Here is a 23,321-nt window from a genome sequence, read left to right on the forward strand (position 1 = left end):
TAGTATTAGGTAATGGTAATAGGTCTCGAAACATGAATACTTATGTATGTTGGCATTCTTGTACGTGTTTGTATTTTTTATTTTTTTGTTTCTTTCTATTTTTTTGTATTTTTTTTAATTCTAGTGTTTGTTTTTAAACTGATAACATAGATGTAGTATTTTATGTAAGACTCCTGTAATTGGGATTCTCCTGTTGGAGTCAGCGGATTTAAATAAATAAATAAATAAATAAATAAATAAATAACTAATATTTCGTTTCGTTTATATGTTTAGCAATAATCTTCCGGATACAACCTTGAAGATCATTTTATACTGAGAATCAGTGGCGAATTTAAAAAAGTGTTTTGGGAGGGGTTTTCTTGCTACTAATGTTTAGTTTTTCTAAACATTCGTAATTTTTATTTGACGGGAGCTTAAAGTTTATGAGTAAAGGCATAACTAATAGATATTTCGTTCGTTTTAGACATTCCACAACTTTGGAGAACAGGCTTCAGTCCGAAAGACCGATCCTCTAACCTTCGCAAAACCGTCACTGCTGGTAATTAGTAATAATAACGATTTAAAAACAATAAGAAAGGAAATCGGCCAACTCCTACACTCCTAGTCGGCCAGTACACGCACTATTTCTACATTCTCAGATGGAATGAAGGAAGGCTTTGTCAGAATGGTCGAATGCTGGGTTGAATCCCGGACTTCCCGATAGGAGCGCAAAAGCCAACCACTCAGTCACGTTTGTTGTGCAGTTGTATTTAGCTTAACTTAAATATATTCCGTAGTCTTTTTTATTTTCCGTAATGATATGTTGAATCCCTCTTGTTAAAAATTCAGAAAACTTGAGGACTGGGTAAACCGTGATGGTGATCAAGGGCGCCCATGTTGTGGTTTCCAAGGAGGGGCAAGTATAAGCGACGTTTCAAAAATAGTTTCAAATTTTGCTGTAACTAATGTAAAAATCCTATTGGATTTTCAATATTCTGAAGTACATTTTCCTCTAGGGGAGGCAAGCGCCCCCTTAACCCCCCTGATGGGCGCCCTTGATGGTGGTTATAAAAAACTTGATTGTAGAATTTCAAGAATATACCGAACCATGTGCAGCCTTTAATTGTAGGTATCATACAAATCTAAGTATTTCTCTTATGTTTTATTTTAATTTTATTTTGTTTCAAAAAGAGGGTATGGAATATTTTGAAGTAAAAATACTACATACAATTTTGTTTGCTAGTTATTTGTGTATTTTTTGAAAGAAGTTTTTACTCTTAGGGTTGGCTCGTTTACACCAGCTGTTTTTTTTTTTTAAATAACTGGTTTAAACTAAAAAAATTAAAAGAACAAAAATGCGAATCGTATGAACTTCATGGTGACGTTTCACATGTCAAACCATCTGCATTAGTCTTATTTCCTTTTCACCTTTTAATTAAGGAGTCCCATGTTCAATTCTCGGTCGAACCACAACCCTTTTTTCATGTGTAAACCAAGTACTCTTTCGGATGTCACTTTAAGCGAAAGTCTTCTCCTTGATAACCTCGGTATTACGTAAGGATGTTAAGCCTAAACATACAAAACGAAACCAAATTATATATTTCTGCATGCCTGTTTTATAAAGAAGCGAAGGTTGCTTAAATATATTGATTAAAATTGGTAAAATTTATCGATTGCCTACTTAGCTTCCAACATTAGCTTGGATTGGACTTTCAATGATACCTACATACTAAATTTGTAATTTAATACCTCAGTTTTAGAAAAATAAACACACTGCTGAACAAGACTGCACTTATTTAATATAAAAACACATTTACACGTGACGTTTCGATCTTCTATCCAAGATCCTCATCAGACGTGAGTGTACGTCTGATGAGGATCTTGGATAGAAGATCGAAACGTCACGTGTAAATGTGTTTTTATATTAAATAAGTGCAGTCTTGTTCAGCAGTATGTTTATTTTTCTGATTTTATTCGTAAGACGTTGACTATGATTGTGTGTCACTCAGTTTTAGCGTACTGATTATAATGCGTTGACCTTTAAATTTTACAGGATTTTCCCGTTATTGTTTTACATTTAAAAGAATGACGGAATTTTCCCGATGGCTAGGGCGGGAGTTTCTCAATTTAAGAAATTTACTGACTGGACTTCTTTAAGCTTATGGGACCTCTTCCAGCATAACCCCGTTGTTGAATAATAACACCAAGGCGAAACAAAATTATTTCTGTGAATATGTAATATAAATACATAAAGCAAAATATATAAATCAAAAAACCTGGTTTAAACCCCAAAAAAGCCTGGTTTAAACTGTCCCCCCAAAACGGGTTTTTGGCATTTTCAGAAACAACCATGGTTCTTGCCAGCTCTGCTTACTTTTGTATATAGGAGGTTAAAATGTGTTTATTATATACATTGGTTAATCCTTTGGAATTCATAATGTAAAAATGTTGAAGTAAAATTGTTTAAAATATCTTTTCGAAATTCATGGTTTACTTTCGAGGTTTTATATTATTATCGGCATCAACCACTAATTAAATGACTTTCTGTGTTATAGAGAAGCGAAACAAAGTCTGCTTTATCGATTTAAAGCAGAATTTTGAAAAAAGCCCAAAATTTCCCAAGCAAAAAAGCAAAGCAGAAAAAACCGAGTTTTTTTTTCAAAAAAGCCGGTTTTTTTCCGAGCCCTTGCATCTCTATTTCATTATATCGGAAAAGTGTAATGTCCTATTGAAACAACAGATAAACGTGCAGTTAGTTGCATATTTTAAAACTATATGAATGCAACTAAATATAGTTAAAAAGTTCCTTCACCTCAAAATTGGCAATGCTTTTCCCTGCCATCTAGGAGACACCTACACGTATTAACTCTGGCTTAATGTCATATACTAGCAGTTATATGGAATTGAATAACCCCCCATTGCATAATGAATGTATTGAATCAGTAAGACTTAGTTTGAACACTAAACGCGTTTAAATACATAATCCGAGAAAAGTAAGGTACTCACATTAATACCACTCCACACTCCTTTCCTACAGTTCCACAAAGTGTGGAGTACTCCACTCAATTTTAGGCCCTGATTTGGAGTAATCTTTTCACTACATACTTTCACCATTTGGAAAGCAAGAACAGAAAACAGTGAACAGCAGTTTACAATGTCAGTGAGTTTCTATTCCCATGTGTTTTAATGTTTGACAGAAGATTTGTTTTTTTATGTATCCTAACCTTTTAACCATTTTTTAACCTTCCTTCTTGTTTTTTATCCTTTTTGAAGTCCACCACACGCTGAAGAAGGAAGTTGCATCTTCCGAAAGCGCTACCTGCTGCATGTAGAAGAAAATTCTGCTACATATTTTTTTGCGGCGGGTAATAGTCTTTCCGCTTTTTCTCATTAAGTTCATTATTATTTGTGACATGAATGAGGTAGATGCATGCCATTTCGTAAAACTATTGGGAAATTATCTAGACCCAAAACTAAATTGGAATCTAGATATTGAAGATATGTCTAGGAAACTATCTATAGAGTTTTAATACATAAACCAAGAATAACAGTTACTGAAACACTGTCTCTTGTGGCATATTATGCTTTCGATTTTTCGTTCTCATTTACGTTATGGTTTAATATTGTGGAGTAATTCATCTGGTGCTTAAACTGGTGTCTGTAAGTGGCAAAAGAACCATAACAACAGTGAAAGTATTACCTGATACTTTACTATGTACACCATGTTGAGATCTAAATAGGTAAGATCTTTTGTGTTGTGATCACAATTTTGTTCTTGTTCAAAAACAATAATGTGTGTTCAGTTTTATGGGTATACAACATTTTGAACTTCGTTGTTTTCAAAGTTATTCGTGTTTGTTCATTTCTTGACTGTTTTCTTCTTTTGTACGTTTCAGAATCTACGGGAGGTGATTCGCAGGAAAGTGATCTCCGTCCTTTGTTCACTGAGGCTGTATATAAAGAGCACATAGTGCCCAAATTGCTACAGATTTTCTGTGTTCGTGATGCACAGATTCGTTTAATTCTGTTGAATCATTTTAGCAGTTACTGTAATTTCTTTTCGTTACACGATCTCAAACAAAGTATATTACCTGAGGTAAGTTTTATATATACGAGGCTGTTCAAAAAAAAAAAAAAAACGTATAGACACTTTAAAGTAGAATGGTTGCTATATTATTGTAACTATTACAGTAATACCAATGGAAAAGTTACAACATAGACATTTCTTTGTATAATTACAAGTGCTCAAACTACAAACCACGAGCCTTCAGACACTTGTGTACGATGCTGTACATTCCTGGTAACATCAAGAGTAGCCAGAGGGATTGCTTTACAAGCCATTTCAATTGCATAGCACAGTTCCACTAGTGACGACTACTTCTTACTATATGCTATGTTCTTGGCGGTCTAACAGTAAAAATGTAGGGAATTAAATGAGGCGAACGTGGTGCGGTACTCAACCGGACCCATTCATGTCCAATGTCCTAATACGTTATCTAGCTAGGCGAGTATATCTGCAGCAGGGCGCCATCATGTTGAATAAGAAATGGGTCGTTATCAGAGCCCTAATAGGTGGTAAATTATATTATTCTGCATCTCCAAGGAAGCCTGCCCAGTTACCGTACTTTGGAAGAACAGTTCAATCAGTCCCTTTAATGATAACCCACACCAGACATTGAGTCCTACAGAATTGACCGCTTGCTTGACATGAACATATGGATTTTCGGAAGCCCAATACACAGTTATTTCGGTTAATCGCCCCATATAATTTAAACTGTGCCTCATCACACCAAAATTAGCATCCTCTTCCTCCTCTGACAATGAGCAAGATACCATAAACAAAACTGAATTTGTCTTGATTATCCTCATTCAATACGTGTAACAGCTGTAAAATGTAATCTTTCCATTTTGCTGTGCAAAATAGACTTACGTTTGTCGTACTCAGTCTTGCTTCACCTAAACATTATTGGTTGATTTCTGTGATGAGCGTGACACCTGAACAGACGACGCTTCACTTGTGGCTATACGAGGCTGCCCTGTTCTTTTATGCATAACCATCATTGTTCCTTCCTTTCAAACTGAACGCAGGTGACCAGTGTTCAGGCGTATTAGCCGTTCAGTCGTATATTCCCGCCTCCATTGTCATTACACTCCATTCTCAAACTTTCTGTAGAGCTCCCTCGTGGCTAAGCGGTTAGCGTACGCGCCTTTGGCGTGGGTGACCCGGGTTCGATTCCTGGCGGGAGCTCATGTGGTTCGGATTCCACGTTAATCAGTAGGTCCACGTCTCATATAGCCTCGCTGCTGAACGGGACGCTAAACTAAAATCAACTCAACTCAGACTTTCTGTAGAGCTCCTTCGTGGGTAAGCGGTTAACGTACATGCCTTTGGCGTGGGAAACCCGGATCTGATTTTTAGCAGGAGCTCATGTGATTATGGTTCAACGTTAATCCGTAGGTCCCGTCTCATATAGCCTCGCTGCTGAAAGAGACGTTATCAAAATCACCTCAACTCAACTCAAACTTCTATATTATTTCAGGTTTTTTTCTTTCTTTTTTTTCTGTTCGCATGATAGCCGCACCATCGCTGCACTTTGTCAACTGATCGCATCGCTTCGTAGCAATTAACTCTAACGCATTCTGTTGCTGTTGCTGAATAATAGTATTATTACATGTTAAACTTGTAGCCAATGCAAATTGAAGCGTGTTGCATATATAACTTGTCTTTAAAGTGTGTATACATTTTTTTAAATACTCCGGTATAATTTTATAAATAATAGTCCTAGCGTGAGCATATGTAAATTAAAATAAGACTATATTTATAGGAGAAAAAATACTTCTTACCTTGCATGCATTTATATTCTGGAAATAAAGACAAACGATTTCAAGGCTTCACTCCCTCTTTTCTCAGTGTATATTTTTCCACTACACCTCCAACTAAAACGTTGTTCCGTAAAAATTTATGCTTAAATAGAGAACTTTACCGAAGAGAAAATCAGTAAGTTCAATCAAAACTTTCTAAATACGTTGAATATATGTTTTTCTTGGTACTGTAGCGGAAGAAGATACATCGAGAAAAGGACCAGCGAAGCCTTGAAACTGTTTGGTTTGATGTTAATACTTGATTTAATAAGATTCCTATTAAATACTTACCAAACAGAAATTCCTGCACAAAGCAAGAAATTAAACATCTTCCCTGAAACTTGAATCTGTAACGTTAATCACATGATAAAAGGAAAAGTCACAGTGAAACAAACAAACACACACACACACACACACACACACACAAAAAAAAAAAAGAAAGTTCTACAGTAACGACACATCTTCAGAAAAAAATCAAAATTATTAACTAGTTCATTTCACTTCTACAAACTCATTATTTCCTCATTAATATTGCGCATATCTTCCCATATTTTAGTCTCTTTAGCGTGAAGCTCGTTCAGAATGATCTTTATGTTACTGTCTTCAGCTTCATTTTGTTTCTTTCCCTCTTCCTTTCGTCGTTGATTTGTTGCTTCTGCAAAACATGTACGAGCATTTCGAGCACCAAGGATAATTTCTCAAGGTCACCAGAAGAATTTGCTGTATCGTGCACAAGTCTGCGTGTTACTAAAGTTTGTTCTCAAACAATCTGGATTGAAAATCTTTCTAGATTTGAACTTTCATTGAGAAAAATCAATACCATTTTAACATCTCGTAAATCATTGCACTCTGAACTATCGAAATTATTTAGCCAGAAGTCATCCAAATGCTAAACAGTTCTAGAATACTGACTCCTAATTGTTTTACAATTCGTATTCAAACAAATCTCTGAACTGCGGGCCGCGGTGGCTCAGTGGTAGAAAGTTCACCTATGATGCATTTGGTCAGGAGTTCGATCCTAGTTCGCACTAACTCAGCTTTGTGGTGGACAAACACCGTGTGCATGTTTTTTTCTGGGTTCTCCCGTTTCCTCCCACTTTTTTCATTCATATTTCATCATCACTATCTTTAGTCTAGCCGGCATAACCGTGAGACGTAAAAATTAAATATTTCATTTTTTCTTTGTATTGCGCCTCAACTCGATCTGTCCCATTGCCACCTGATCAATTGTTTTCAACTAGTTCAGCTAAACGAGACTTCATGCAATTCACTCAAACATCAGATTCTGCAGAAACTTTAAAATCTAAGCAGAGAAAGAGCTCTAATCAAAAGCGTGACTTCTCCATAAGTTTAAGATCAAATTTTGGTAGACACTCTACAATTTCGGCGAAGGAAAATGTGTAACAAAAACTAATGTCAACGCTTTTTTTTTACAGATAAAAGATTTTCTTTATTTTCCACATCAATTCGTATACATGAACTCGAACAGAAATACAAGAAAGAGCAAAAGATTTAGAATAGGGACGTGGAACATACGTACCATGTTAAAGGGAGGGACATGGGAAATTTTAAAGAAGAAATGATACAACATAATCAAGACTTTGTAGGAGTTTGTGAAGTTAGAAGGGAAGATAATAGGGAGTTAAGAAACGAAAGGTATAGAATGTTTTACACAGGTAATGAAAAGGGCGGTCATAATGGTTTGAGAATAACTCTTGGTTGATTTGATTTGAATTAAGTTTAGCGTCCCTTTCAGTAGCGAGGTTATATGAGACGTGAATCTACAGTTTAACATGGGATCCGAACCATATGAGCTCCTGCCAGGAATCAAACCCGTGTCCCCCGCGCCAAATGGCGTTGAGGTAACTCGGAATAATTCTTGGTAAGCGCTTAAAAGAGAAGGTAGTGAAAGTAGAATTTCTTGATGACAGAGTTATGATGTTAAAACTTAAAGAAGAAAAAAAAAGTATCTAGTGTTGGTAAAGATACGCACCAATCACTTTGCATACAATTGTAGAAGTAGAGGAAAATTATGAGAAAATAGAAGAAATTGTGACAGAAAACAGAAAGGTGCATATGTTCTCAGTTCAGTAGTAAGAGAAGGACAGGAAAGTAGTGTCATAGGCACATATGGTTGAGGTGAAAAAATGAAAGGGTTGTGAGACTGGTCAATTTTTGTAGACAGAATTCACTAGTGATTGGGAACACTTGGTTTAACCAGCACAAAAGAAGAAGATATACTTGAAAATCCTTAATAGATGATCGAATATATCAAGTAGACTGTTACGATTCAGGACATACCAGAATAGCTTGAAGAACGCGAAGACCTTTCCCGGGGCCAACATTTTTTTCGATCATAACCTTATGCTGACTGAAGTTGATATTCAACTGAAAAATGTAGCCAGAAAAATAAAATAGCCAACAAGAAGTTGAATACTAAAAAGTTAAAAACGAGGAAGTAAGATTTTTTTTTTAAGAAAACTTTGAAAAAAAGGACTCAAACGAAGAAAGGATAGGTGCATGTAGTAACAGACTGTGGAAGCATAAACTGCGCACACAGCGTGTTGCAGACGTACTAGTAGGTTACCGCGAACACAAAACGGCTAAGTAATCATGGATTATAGAACAGATGTTGCGGAAAATGAAAGAAAGGAGGGCGTGGAAACAAATTGCTGCAAAAGAGGGCAGAAAGATGTGCAGGAAGTTAAACAACGAGTTACGAAGGGAAAGAGATAGATCAAGGAAAGAGTTTTACAAAAGAAAATTTGAGGACATAGAAGAATTAGAAAGAATTCATAGGGAAATATGATAAAATGTACAAGAAGGTGAAATCTATGGAACTGCGGAGGAAAAAAGAGGGTATTACGATGGTAGTAGAAAATAAGAATGGGAAGGTAGTCAGTGAGCGGATTGAAGTCTTAAGAAAATGGAAAGAATATGCTGAGGACTTGTATGAGAATAGAGATAGACCATGTGGCCTAGATGAAGTAGGAAATGAAGTACGCGAGGATGATAAAAGGTTTAATATTCTTCAGGACGGATTTGAAAAATCCATATCCGAGATTAGGAATGGAAAGGAAACCTCGATGGATAATATACCAATCGAATTCATTAAGAATCTGAGAACAAGGAGAAGAAAGCATTGTTCCTACTCTGCAATGAAATATGTTGAACAGAAGAGTGACCAAAAGTTTTCCTGAAGATTATTATAATATCACTGGCTAGGAAATCGAACCCAGAGAAATGTGAGGACTATAGAACTATCAGTTTCATATCGGATGCAGCGATAATTATGCTTCAAGCAGTGAACAGAAAGTTATACGGAAGAACAAACGAGAAAGTTGAGGAAGGACAATTCGACTTTAGGAGAGGTAAGAGCACAAGAGATGTAAGTGGCTTATTAACGGTAGTCAAATAAAAGGTTTATAGAAGAAGAAAAAGAGGTGTGTGTTGTATTTACTAGGCTTTTGATCACATGAACTGGGAATTATTATTCGGAGTTGTAAAGAAGCTTAGGTTGGAATGGAAAGAAGGAAGACTCATATGAAAATTATATATGAACCAACAAATACGTGTTAGAATAGGCAAAGAAAGTGAAAAAGAGCTTATATAATGAAAATGGTATTTCGGTAGGAAGTATCTGGTGCCTCCACTATGTAAAATTCTGTCTTTTTTTGGGTAGAGCTAAAAAGTGTTACACGGGAATTTTTAACTGTCTCAGTCATCGTTTATTATAACATTTCTGCTTATATGCAGTAGTAATAATAATTACGGTTCAAATGTAAGTTCCACTGGAATATTTGGTGCTTTGTTGGTGAGTTTATAGGAACCCAGAGTCCATGTATCCTAGGGTGACAGGATTCAAGGCTCTTTGCGACCAAGGAATGTATAGGTGCCTCTCAGAAACCAAGTATCCTAGAGAGGAAGATAAAACTCAAAGACCAGGCGTCCTAGATAGTGGAGGTATGATCAATCGGTAAGGATTGATGCCTTTTGCGGTGTTCAGGCTCCTTTTATCCAGAAATGTTCCTGACTTCATTGATCTTCATCACTTGACGATCGTTAATTATGATTGACGATGTTTTCTTCGTGGTTGTCGTCTGAAGTGTGTTTACGGCCTGCATAGTGTGCTGGGAGCACGTGTAGAATCTGGCAATATTCAGCCTGTATATTAGAATTTAAACTGCGTAGGCACAATACGGAAGTACTTAGCTAGAATATTTACTGTAGTAGCATTCTTTTAAAGACAGATAGCAAGAAAATAATTTTATTAACAAAATTCTTTCTTTCTTTTCTCGCAGCTTCTTGTAGGAATTAAGGATACCAACGATCATCTTGTTAGCAATACATTACGAGCGCTTGCTGATTTGGTTCCTCTGTTAGGCGCTGCTTCTGTTATCGGAGGGAAACGAGGGAAGTTATTCACGGATGGAAGACCCAAGGTTTGTCAAAACTTCTTTATCAATTTACGCCACATGTTGTTCACATAATTTGAATTTTCATCTTGTTAATTGATGTGGTGGATTGTTCCAAGTGGATATTAATGTCAAAATCGAAGTAATCAGTGATCATATTTATACCAGCTGCAAACGTGAGTGGTTATATAAACATTTAAAAATTGATATTCGTTTCCATGTGATGTGAAAAGTTTTGTATTCGGTAAAATAATAAACAATCCAGTTTAATTAGAACTCTCATTTTGCTGTAAATAACTCTCTTTAGCATAAAAATGCATTGGCAAACAATGAATTTCAAATAGATTTTTACATGTAATATGCATTCGTTTGAAAATAGCTGTTATCTTAGTCTAGATTATAATTATTTGTGTTTCTTAAGAGTATGACATAGTAATGCATGTCGTTCGTTGCTTATGTCTTCACTATAAAATAAGAATTACAGAGACTGATTCGTTTCCATTCAAACAAATGAGAAATTGTTGCTTACGTAAAATATTCCATCTCGCCACCATCGATCATATTCGATGTGCTGGCCACCAGTGTGGATCATTGCATAACATCTCTGTTTACATTGCATCATACTTTGACAGTTGTACCAGGCTTTCCAGAATTCATTTACCGTGAGAACCCGACGTGATAAAAAACACCGTTTGAGAAATACAAAATCACAGTAATCCAGAGGACTAGCATCTGGACTCTTAATGAAAATATTCTTGAAGGAAATAACATGAAACTAGTTGCAGCATTTATGCGTCGGTAGAAGACCCAGCGATATTCTTGACGCAACTTGAAGCTTTATCTGTTGCAATTCCACACAAGGGTGTCGTTTGTGTTAACATGTTAATAGTAATAAGGACCATAAATTGACACTTTTTCCGATCTTATGAATCTCGAGGTTTCCTCTGTAGCAAAAGCTAACAATGACCATTAAACCTTTCAAGAAACTTCCGTAGCATTGGAGCACAAATTTACGCCAGGTGAACCATCTACAAAATGAAGTTGAATCAACGATTCAATGATAAATTCATTTTCGATGCCCGTATAATTCCAACTTTTTCTGTTTTCGTTCCCTTTTCGATGCCCGTATAATTCCAACTTTTTCTGTTTCCGTTCCCATTAGTTTCAGTTTTTTCGGAGTGCCCTGTTTTGCATTAAGTGAAGATAGCTAATCACGCAGATGTAAGGATTTTGGAATGCGGTTATTCGTTTTTGAACTTCCGTGTTTCCAATGTAATGTATTTTAATTCGTTAAAAGGTTTATTTCAGAAATGCTTATGATTTTACGAAAACTGCTGATAAAGTTGCACATCAGCATATGCATTGGGTAAATACTCAGTGGATTGCCGGGCTGATTTCATCTGATCTTTAAATTTAGAATATAGGGTAACTGTCCCAATAATTGACAGTATAAGAACAGTGTTTGACAAATTGCAAGTTTCTTCACCCTTTAAATGAGCCTGGCTTACTGATGTCTCGTAGAGGTACGAAGGCATCCTTCCTTCATCTATATAGACCATCATAAAAATAATAGACTAATAATTATTATTTTTTACAATATGTATACGAAAAGTTGATCATTGTACCAGTAATTGACACCAAGATTTGTGAGATTCACCAGTAATTGACACCTTGTGACCCAGTAATTGACATATCCTAATATCTTATTCTAATGAACCATATAATTTTCTACCAACTTATCAAGCTGATTTATAAGTTTCCACCTGGATAAACATGTTTATTTCTTTCGCTAATATAGCTATTATAGTACTATTTTGCACTGTCCATCGATTTTCTGTTTTCTTTGGAGAACTACTACTTAGAGGCAAATATTAACAGTGGTGTGGGATTAACAACACTGCAAAGGAAGAAAAGGTGGCAGCATTTCCTTGTACCTAGTCCCGCAGTCTTGTTGCGTCGGAAAAAAGACGACAGTGTCAATTACTGGTACACTGTCAATTATTGGGACAGTTACCCTATCTATAGATACGAAAGCTTGTAATTTCTAATTTGTAGTTACAATGAAATATTTATTAATTGTTATACATTTATAGCCACATATGTAATTATTTTCCATCAATAGTTATACAATTGTAACGATATTAATCATGATGCATCTCATAAGCTTAAGACAATATTGTTTAATCTTATTTTAAATTATTTTGACACTAAAATTGATGCAACAATTTGCGTACAATATTTATGGTACATGAATTCAAATAAAATTTCATTTTCTATCTAGTCATTCTTTGGACCAAATTTTTATATGCTTTTTCGATGCCAATACGAAGTGTTCAAAGTATATTATAAAACAAGATTCTTTCAGACAAGACATGTAAAAATATTTTGTAAGTGGAATGCAGCTTTTGAGAGGGGGATTGGAGGATGTGCCATGGGGGTACCTTTTGGTATCAACTCTCCAAAAATACATAGCAAAGACCGGATTGTTTTATTTACCAATTTGCAGTAAAGTGAAAGAAAAGGGGACAGTTAGAATTGGCGGTTTAAATTGTCGTAAACTAATATTCAGTTGTTTCCAGTACACTATGGAAACTACAGGATGCCCGAGAAGTTACTAATTATTTATGGGAAGGAGACTTGAATTCAAATAAAGTGTTCATAATATCAAAGAAGATACCGTAAGTCAAAGAAATAACAGCATTTCGACATGACCGCCCTCCATATCCAACCAGAATTGCCATCTCTACGCGGTGCAGCTGAATATGCTGCAACATTGTTAGGGTAATTTATACGCACCGATGCCGAAAGGCGTTCACGCAGGTGCGCCAAAATTCCTAATCTTCACCTTGTACACCTGACTTTTGATGTGCTATACAAAGAAGTCCAAGCGCTTAGATTAGGCGAGCGTGCTGCTCAGAACCGTAGTAAAACTCGTCAAATCCAGCATCCTTGAACGTCTTGTTGAGGTAATCACTCGCAAAGTGCGGTGAGGCGCCGTCTTGAAAGAACACCGAATCCAGAATGTTGTTTGCAAACAATTGGGGCTGCAGGAATTGTTGAATATCCAGGTGCGATGTTGCCGTGATTGTTGCTTCAGCAAAAAATAATGGACCATAAATGCGCTGTTGGGTGATACCTAACGACACGTTCACCTTGTGAGTGTTACGTTCCAATTCCTGACAATGTTAGGTTGTTCTTCAGCCCATACCCTGGTGTTGTGGCGATTGACGAGGTCTCAGATATGAGAGATAGTCTTATCAGTAAACAGGACGTGTCCCAACAAATTTTCATTGTTAACTTTCTCAATTAAGTCGTGGCGCATGGCCAAGCGTGCCTTATAGTCCTCAGGTTCAAGATGATGGACCATCTGGATGTTATAAGCCTTTTTCTTCAAAGTTTGCTACACAGTGGACTTTGGAATGCCTTGTCCCTGACTAGACGTTTTGATCGCCTGTTGTATGGTCTCCACAGTTTCCTGCGACGTTGATGGCCGTCCAAAATTTCTCGTCACAAGCACTCCCAGTTCACTGGAACTTCACTAAACTTCTAACGGTTGTTCGCGCTGGGGATTCTCTATTGTAACGGCGGCGAAACCATTCTTAGACTTCAGCAAAGGGCAGTCCATTGAGTTTCCACCTTCCGATGTCAGTTCGTTGTTATGGAGTCAACATCTTCCAGATTACTGGCGCTAAAGAGACAAAAATTAGCGTTTTCTCAGAAATGGTTAGGAACTTCTCGGGCATCCTATAGGATTCATGATGTGCAATTCCTGTCTTAATGTTGATGTCTTCATACCTTGACTGTAGGAATAGAAAATCGTAAATGACATATCCATCATGTTCTTAGTTTTTTTTTTTTTTTTTTTTTTTTTTTTTTTTTTTTTTTTTTTTTTGCAAAATCTTGAGGCTTTGAAACTAGGGGAGCAAACAGGTTTGGTCTTGTTGATAGTTTATTATCACGTGTTACATGGAATGAAGGTAATTGGTCTAAGAGATCGAGCACTTTCAGATGTTATGCGAGTTTGAAGTATTTTGCATGTTGATACTAAAACACAAATTCGATGACATAATCGGTAGAGCGTTCATTTCTGGCTTTTAATTTGTTGGGTGTACAATATTGATTTTGTGGTAAATAAACACCGACTGGGGAGTTTTCTCGATGTTCTCCTGTTTTCTCCCCTATTTGCATTCCTTTCGTTCTTATAACTCAGTAATTACTGTCTCGTTTTTGAAACATTAAACTAATGATTTAATGTGAAGCATAAATATTAGGCCACGAGCTTTTGTCTGGCAAAAACCGTAAGGCCCCTTCAGGAATTTTGAAACTACTAAGATTACCTTCTCTATTTTATATTCTCGTAATTATTCGCCTCATTTCAAACTAACATAATAATCATACTTATAATAATGGGTGTTATTGTTGGTAGGTTTGAAAGTAAACTGTCTTGTCTCTTATTGAGGTTGTAAATGTGGGAAAAGGAAATCCTGTTACATTTTGTTGAGTTCATCTTGAAAAAATTACATATTTATTTTATTATGTTCAATTCAGACTTCTTTTTTCTCCGAATAATAATAATAATACAAAATGATTTACTGTGGTATTTAACATTACGATTGGGAGTACAGGAATTCTTTCAGTTCCAGCAAACACCAAACAATCCATCAACAAAGAATGATACCTATCAACATAAGATCTGAACTCCTCCTTGGGCTTCTATTCGAGGCACGTAGTCCCAGCAGGATTTCCGTCTACGAGTACGTGCACTCAAAGTGAATATGATGACTATGAAACTACGTGAGAGCCTGTATTGGCTTTAACTCAGTTTGCGAATCTTCCTTTTAACACCACCGGATGTTATTCGGGTCATAAATTTTCTTTTGAAGTAGAGAAACAAAACAAAATGAAGCCGTACATTGTTACACGGTCAAACGTGTTTATCACAGTAACTTAATGGAGCTTTATGTAAAATATCCTTTAGCATATGTGGAAATATTTCTAACGTCGTGGACACATGTTAAAGTAAACATCTCAAGAATATTTCAGGGTTGGCATTTATATTTGAAAAGAGCTTAAACCAATTAGAATTATCTTCTTCATATCCAACAACGCTTCTTCTTGGAATTCAGGATTAAATTATGTTAGAGAACTATTGTGATTATTTTATTCTTTCTTCTTTTTCCTTCCTTCCTTAACTTAGGTTGTAAACAGGCAGACTTTGAAGAAGGATCCCAAATCAACGAGAAGAAAAGTAAATTCTTCAAAGTCTTCATCAGATGGGAAGTTGGAAAGCAGCCATGAAGTAACAGGTAAACTGGATTTATTATCTACATTCCGGGTAATCACTGATTCTTTTCAAGAAAGTGCTTTTTGCCATATATATGGTAAAAAGTGAAAGGAAAACCTGATCTGCTTTGGGAAGAATGGGCGTAATATCCCTCCCGTAATGTTTATATTTAAGTCTTAGATTGTAGTTTCCGAATATGTTTCTGAAAGCGGTACAACTTTATCATATCGAAACTGTAACGCAAGAGTTTTTAATATATTTAGTGTTTCGGCCAATGTGTGTTTTACTAATATATATGGAATATATCCAAAGCTGCAATACGAGTTCAAGATCAATATTTCATTATTCATTCTGTCAATTTATTCGTGCGATTCTTCGTTAAGTGTAGGTAGGCTTTTCAAAACTGTTCGCAGGTGTTTTATTCGTAGTCTTTTCAAAACTGTTTACAGGTGTTTTATTAAGTTCGAAGATGCATCTATTATATGTGTTGAAGTTTTGGATGCTTACCTCTTGGAAATAGACACAGAATAGTATTTGAATACAAGAACATTAATAAGTGGTACCATTTAAGAAAGCCATGATCGGTTAAAACTCATAAAATTTGTTGTTCTCATATTAGTTTGGCAGTGTTCTTTTGTTCAATATTTGTTCTAGTAATCAAACGAAGGCACTGATTAAGTCATTATTGTTTTATTTATGGTAGTACGGTTACTCGTTTTGTATATAACGGTTTGGAGCTCCTTTACGGAGATTAGGGCTGCAATTACTGAAGATTTTGTTGTAAGCAGGACTCGAAAAACTTTCTTTTGACCTAGGCTCCAGTCTTGAAAACTAGGCGGCACAATATTACAAATCTACTTTGATAAATAAGCCTACATCTTTTGACCTTAGTTTATAGTTAAAGTCAGTGATATAAAAAGTATAAGCTTACCTTAGTCTGGAGACTATCGCTAAATGGAAGCAGTATAAGTAATATTCTTCAAAGCAGCAGTTTTATGTTTATGTGAATACAGTTTGTCCAGTTCGAAAAGTGACTTTTGCTTGCCACGCAACCACCAGCGCCATATATGAAAAAGTATGTCGACTATATTTAATCAAATTTACAAAGCGCTAGCAGCGACAGTCGATGCATACGAGTCTTGTGACTGACAGTACGTACTGAATGTCGGTCGGAAAGGGAGCAATAGATCCACATGCCAAAATTAAATTATGTTTCAAATTAGGTAAAAATGCAACAGAGACGTTTCAAATGATTCAAGCTGTTTACGGTAGGAGATATTGAGTCGTAAGAGCGTGTTTAAGTGGTGTGCAAGATTTCGTGAGGTCAGGAGAGCATTGAAGACGTTCCACGACCAAAAGCAGCAGTGACTCTGTGAACTGACGAAAACGTCCAATGGTGGAGATTGTACGCAACGATCGTTGTGCATCTTCAAGACTCATGGAGGATCTTACTGGAATTCCAAAGACCATTGTCCATCTCATTCTAACCGAAAATTTAGGCAAACGAAAGGACTGTACTCACTTGTTGCCACGCACCCAGTAACGAACAAAAGTATTGCAGAGACATGAACCTAGCAGGTGATGAAACATGGTGCTTTCAGTCAGGAATGAAAGTGGATCTGAAAAGGTAGAGGAACGCATGACGTCACGCCTTTCCCCTGTGCCTCCCTTTGCCCATTGTAATTTTTTAGAAAGTGGGGGACGGCGTCCCTCTGCGTTTCCCCTCACTTTTACCCCTGCTTTCAGTATGAACCACTCATAAAGCGTCAGAACTTGGAATGGAAGGGTCAAGGCTCTCCTGAACCTAATCCGAGGAAAAGTGCACACGCAGAAGTGTCGACTTCGACTCCAAACGCATCATCCACAAGAAACTCATTCCAGAGGTTCACATTGTGAATACCGAGTATTACGTGAGTGTTTTGCAACATCTGTTGGCCAGGATTCGTAGAGTTCAACCTGAACATCGGCAACAAAACTCATGATCTCTGTTGCATGACAATACCTCCGTGCACAAGAGCAGGATGGTACACCAGGTTATGGTCAAAAAGGGATCGTTGAGCTCAATCACCCTTCCTCTTTTAATATTCTCCTCATTTGGCTGCATGCGGCTTCAAGCTATTTCCGAAACTGAAATTGGCGTTGAAAAGAAGGCGCTTCGTCACCATTACAGGCATGCAAAAGGCATCGACCATGACTGTAGAGGCAATTCCGAAACAGGAATACCAAGATTGCTTCACTAAGTTCTACAACTTCTTCAATGCATGTATTAACTCACGAGGTGCCTATTTTAAATAAACGGTATTGTAATCTACCAGTTCACAACGTCTTGTCTTTCCTTTCTCATTATTCACCTTTTTGGATGAATCAAAATCCTCTGATGACTAGCCGTTTACATTAAGATTCAAAGTAAATGAGATATTTTGAACTTTGTAGCGAATTCATTATAATTTGTTTGTAATCCATTCAAATACATAAAAGTCAGAACTACTGGCATGTTAAAATTGGGAATAGTAATGTTAAGAAAAACTAGGCGTCAAGGCTCGTATTTCTAATTGCCATGGCAGCCTGGCGACCCAGATTTTTCGAGTCTTACTTATAAGTATCAAAATAATTTCAGCTAGTATATCGTAAGTTTGTAACGTGTATCATGCATACCTTTTACTTTCTGGTGTTTCTTCTTGGCCAGGTGGCTAACGCGTGCGATATCCAGTGGGTATTTGTAGCGTTGCCAACTTTTCTTTTTGTAAAAATAATGGACTTCGCTGCGGTCGTACGGCATTAGGAATGAATAAAAATGCTTAGTTTAAAACATTTTATTACACAAAACAGCTATAAAATGATTGCAGAGTATAGAGATTCTTATTTAGTTATACAAGGTAACCAAAAAAGTTTTTGCCGTTTTTGATGTCCAGTTAATCTTTTGCTCACAGGTAGGAAACGAAATGACGCACGTGCCTGCCAAGCGATGAGTTAGTCTGATCATCGAGCTTCAGTAATACAGGCACGTTGCACACACACAGCAGTCATAGCTCGTCCAGTCTCGTTGTACGACTTTAAAGTAGGCCTGTTACCTGGTGCATCCAGTCGTCATATATGCTAGGTATTTGGAGAGAATGCCGTAAAAGAACGCACCACCAGGTATTGGTTCCAGAAATTTCCTTCGGGAGATGTGAGATTTTCCGATGAACGTCACAGTGGACGACCATATGCGTTGGATGACGAGGCCCTGAAAGCAGTCATCGAGAAGGACAGTGCTCTAACGTGTGATGAACTTGCAGAAAGGTTCCGTGTTTCCGCTGAAGCAGTCAGACTGCACCTGTATACAAGTTAAGCAAGTGTACACCCAACGCACATTGTCGGCAACCAACAAGGAACAACGACTGACAACCTGTTTGTCTTTGCTCACTCGGCTCCTGAACACACCTATCTTTGATGCTCAGTAGTGACGAAAAGTGGGTTCTTTATGACACTTCCAAGCGTACCAGACATTGGTTGTCTCCGCGAAATCGTATTCCTCCGCTCAAAACCACCTCTGCACCCACGAAAAGTTATCCTCTCTGTGTGTAGAATTGTCGGTAAGTGGTGCATTGCGGCAGAAGGAGCCGGCATTGATGAATCGCAAGGGTGTGCTGTTCCTGCATAAGAGTGTCAAACCACATGTAGTAAAGAGGACCCAAGAGACCCTTCAGTAACTTGGCTGGGAGACACTGCCATGCACCATATTCAGCTGACCTTGCGCCAACAGGTTACCACCTGTTTGATTCCCTCGGCAACAACCTGCGTGGGAGGTACTTCGCAAATAGGGGGAGACCTGCGGAACGCACTCACAGACTTCTTTGCATCAACGACTACCGAGTTTTACCATCGAGGTACTGTGCAGCTACAGGAACGTCAGCAAAAGGTCTTGGATGGTGATGGAGATTACTTCGGAACCTAAAGGCACTTACCGTCCACTGCATTGCTCTTTATCACTGCTCTAGAACGGCAAGAACTTTTTTTGGTTACCCTGTATTTATTTAAATCTTTGGCAGCAGTTTGAACTTTGGAAATTTTTTCCTTACATAATCTATGTACAAATTCTCTGTAAGTGTAATTAACATTCATAGTGATTTGTAATTCATTTTTATTAAATCTAAAGTGCATCTGTTGCTATCATCAGATCATTTGTTTTTCATGCAAGAAAAAATGCACTTTGTGTAAGCATTATACGCCTTCACCTCTGTGTAGGGTCTCTCGTTCGATCCCAGCCCACACCAAGTGAGCTTTCTAGTGGACAAACACTGTGTGCATAAGTCTTCTCGTGGTTTCTTTTCCTCCCACCTTTCATTCCACCAATTTTCATCCCTCTCATCATGACTGTTTCCTTTAGCCTCAGTACATAATCGTGGGATATTAAACTTTTAAAATAAGTTTGTGCGCTGCAAATCACAGCAAAGAAGGCCCGAAATACACCGAGCAAGGTTGGAAGCTGAAATTTAATATTAGTTGTAATGTGTTATTGATATTATACTTGCATTGAAATCAATAATGCAAGGATCGTGATCTAACATTAAAATATACCTCGGTTGCAACAATTACGCAAACAGTTTCTTCTTCTAAAAATACACGGCAGATTTAAATATATATACGAGAAATATGAGCTCCTAAACTAAAACAAGTTGAAGAAGTGAGAAAGTTTAAAAATTGAAACACATAAGGAAAATTGGTAACTCTAAATATTTGTCTCGGATGCAATCTCAAGTAATGGTTCGGACCCCACTTTAAGCATTGGATCCAATGTCATGTAGCCTCAGTGCTGAAAAGGGGTGTTAAATTCCAATTAACAATCAAGTTAATTTTCTAACATCCCAAAGGAACCTACATCGCTGAAGAAGTTCGTTGTCTGTGACGAATGCAACCAATTGAATGGTAAAATCTACAGGGAAGTAATCTGTTTTCTTTTAGATGTATAGAAAGATCTAAAAGAAGGATGCTACGTAAAAGAAAATGAAAAGAAGATCTGGAATTATTTGAAAGAAAAAAAATCAACAATATATTCAATACGTAACATTGCCTCATCAGTCAGTTTAAAACAAAAGTTAAAATAAAAAAAAAACGCCTTAAACAGATAAATGGATTTCTAATAGAAGAAGTGCCTTAACTTGATGTACAAATTTTCAAAAATATATATAATATAGTATAGACAGTTAGAGCCGTAATTTTCTTAATTATTTTTGTTTACAAAAGATTGCTCCATAAGATTGTCAATACCTCGTTCCTCCTATCGTCATAAAGTATTAAGTGCAGCATGTTCCGAAATAAATCGACAAACTTAGCGTACATGTCCAGGATCTAAATACAAGAAAAAAGTTTATCTGCGGTTTTGATCGGAAAGGTCTAATTACGGAGATGAGGCCAACTGAAGAACACTGGATAAAACAATCGACAGACCGCATATATGTTCAGGACTTCAATACAGAAAACAGTTTTATCTGCTACTTTGGTCAGAATCGCCTAGTTACGGAGGTGGGGCCAATTTAAAGTAATTAGGGGAATTGGTCATAATATGACTACATTAAATTGCACCCATCTCCGTAATTAGGCGTTTCCGACCAAAGTTGCAGATGAACGTTTTCCTTGTATTAAGGTTCTGAACTGGTGTTAGTATTTTGCTGTTCAGTTGTCTTTTGTTATCTACCGATTATTAGCAGTTTTGTGTCTTACCGTGTGGCACGTCTTGCACCACACATCAGAAAATGACCCAGAGTCTGGAAAACCTGAAATAATCATATTTTATAACATGAGTAAAAGCGGAGTACTCCCAAAACATCCTGTATGTTTATATTTGCATGGAATTGATTGTGTAAATTACTCATAGAATCCTGTATTTAACCTTTCCTCGTCTGCTTTAACCTTGAGGGAGACTGTAATACAGTGTGTCCCACTGCTGAGTTTGTCGATTTTTAATACGTTACTGTGTGAATATCAATGTAATGGTGGGGAAGCTATGTGGCTTAAAGTATCCAACATTCCATACAGTTTCAGTAACCTTGAGTTTGTGGTCAATGGAGTAATCTTAGGCCCGTACGAATTTGAAGATGATGACCGTACAGTTACTGTAACTTCTACACGATATTTAGAGATAATTCAGAAGTTTTTTTACCAGCTCAGTTGCGACCTCTAGGAATAGAACTAACAATTTGTGGTTCCAATACGATTTAAAAGGCGAAATTACCCGAGAAATCAAAGTAGTAAACCAAGCCACGCGACATAGAGTTATGTAGAATTTTCAAACCCCGTAGTTGTACAGTCATCTTTTAAAAAGTACGGGCCTAGGATTGGTCAACTGGTCACGAATTCATGATTACTGCAGAAGTGCTGAATACTTAAACCGCATAGCTTCCCCACCACTACATTGATGTTCACATAGTAACATATCAACAACGCCAGAACCCACTGAGACACATCCTGTATAAGCAATTGAAATTTAATGTGCCACCACCTTCATTTCACAAAATTTCAGTCATTTTTTATCTTTCAATTTTGACAGTGTCTTCATTCCCGTCTTCTGTTTCAAAAAAATACGTCTTTTTCATAATTTACTTCATATTTTGTTATTTCAGATGAGACTAATAAATTGGAAGGAAACGCAGGAGTCACACCAAGAAGGGATATGGAAGATGTGTCGGAAACTGCCTTTCCATTTAACATGGCTGAATCTCACCTTTTACCTGAAAGACCGTCGCCAGATGGAGGAGAAGATGAGGAAAAAACGGACGACGACGCATGGTCGGATTGGGAAGAATCCGCCACCACAGATGCACCGTCTGTACCCACAAGTGAGAAAGAGAATCATGCTTCAGGCGGACAATCAGAGTCATCTAAGGAATCAGTGAAACATACTGTTAGTTCTGTGATGGATATTTTATCGCTTGATATCAAAGTTTCCCAGTCTCGAGAAGAAATAGACTTCTTTCAAGATATGGAACCAGTGATTTCAAAGACACAAATTATTGACGTTACTTCAGAAATAAACGCTAATGGTTTACAAATACTCGATGACAATACAAGTCAAACTGAGGATAACAGCACTGTGGTAAATAGTGTACGAAAGTTTGAAGTTGTTTTAAATGAGAAAACAGAAGAAGCTGGTTGGGATGATTTGGATTGGGGCGAAGAACTGTAATTTTTTTTTCTTTGAGTTTCAATTGAAGGTAACACTTTCACTTGTTAATTGAATTTTGCACTGTTAAGAAAGGTCAGAGATATATCACGATTATACTGTATGAACTTTTTTTTTAAAAAAGAAAAAAAGGAATGGCTACTATTTTGAGTTACATTTGAAGAAAATATGTTAAAGACTAAATATCGTTGCATATGTTACAAGTTACACTAATGTTTATTATTGTTAAGTATATTGAAAGTCATATCGCACCTGATGCTCACTTAAAACGTTCTAGTACAATAAACACTTAAGTCGGGTTTGGGTTTATAAGTTTTTCTATTTGCAATTGCAAAATATGCTGATTGTTTCAATTGTTTTAGAGAATTTTATTTTAAAACAACAGCTGTTTAGTGTCTTTTTTTATCAGAAAGGGACAACCAGGATGATGTTTATTTGAGGTGATTATTCTGCTCTAAAAGTTGAGAATGTGTCGACCACTGAAAAGAGATTGCACTAGAATGAAATGTAATCATGATTTAAAGTACATATTCAGGGTGTTTTAAAATGAATCATGCGAGTTCAAAATGTCTTATTTGTGAAGTTTACACACAATTACGATTGGCACATTTAAAAATAT

General features: G+C 36.8%; 1 protein-coding gene across 1 annotated transcript in view; it reads left to right on the forward strand.

The window, feature by feature from the left end:
- Window positions 1-23,030, forward strand: part of LOC145690253 (protein-associating with the carboxyl-terminal domain of ezrin) — a 107,652-nt gene extending 84,622 nt beyond the window's left edge. The window contains exons 8-11 of the mRNA XM_081764974.1: window positions 3,876-4,075; window positions 10,143-10,283; window positions 15,454-15,562; window positions 22,143-23,030. Of these exons, the coding sequence (XP_081621100.1) occupies window positions 3,876-4,075; window positions 10,143-10,283; window positions 15,454-15,562; window positions 22,143-22,705 (1,013 nt within the window). The 3' untranslated portion in view covers window positions 22,706-23,030. The remainder of the gene's footprint in view (window positions 1-3,875; window positions 4,076-10,142; window positions 10,284-15,453; window positions 15,563-22,142) is intronic.
- Window positions 23,031-23,321: the final 291 nt, after the last annotated feature.

Source organism: Thermobia domestica, chromosome 7 (assembly GCF_964235325.1).
Source record: "Thermobia domestica chromosome 7, izTheDome1.hap1.1, whole genome shotgun sequence".
NCBI classification, from domain to species: Eukaryota; Metazoa; Arthropoda; class Insecta; order Zygentoma; family Lepismatidae; genus Thermobia; species Thermobia domestica.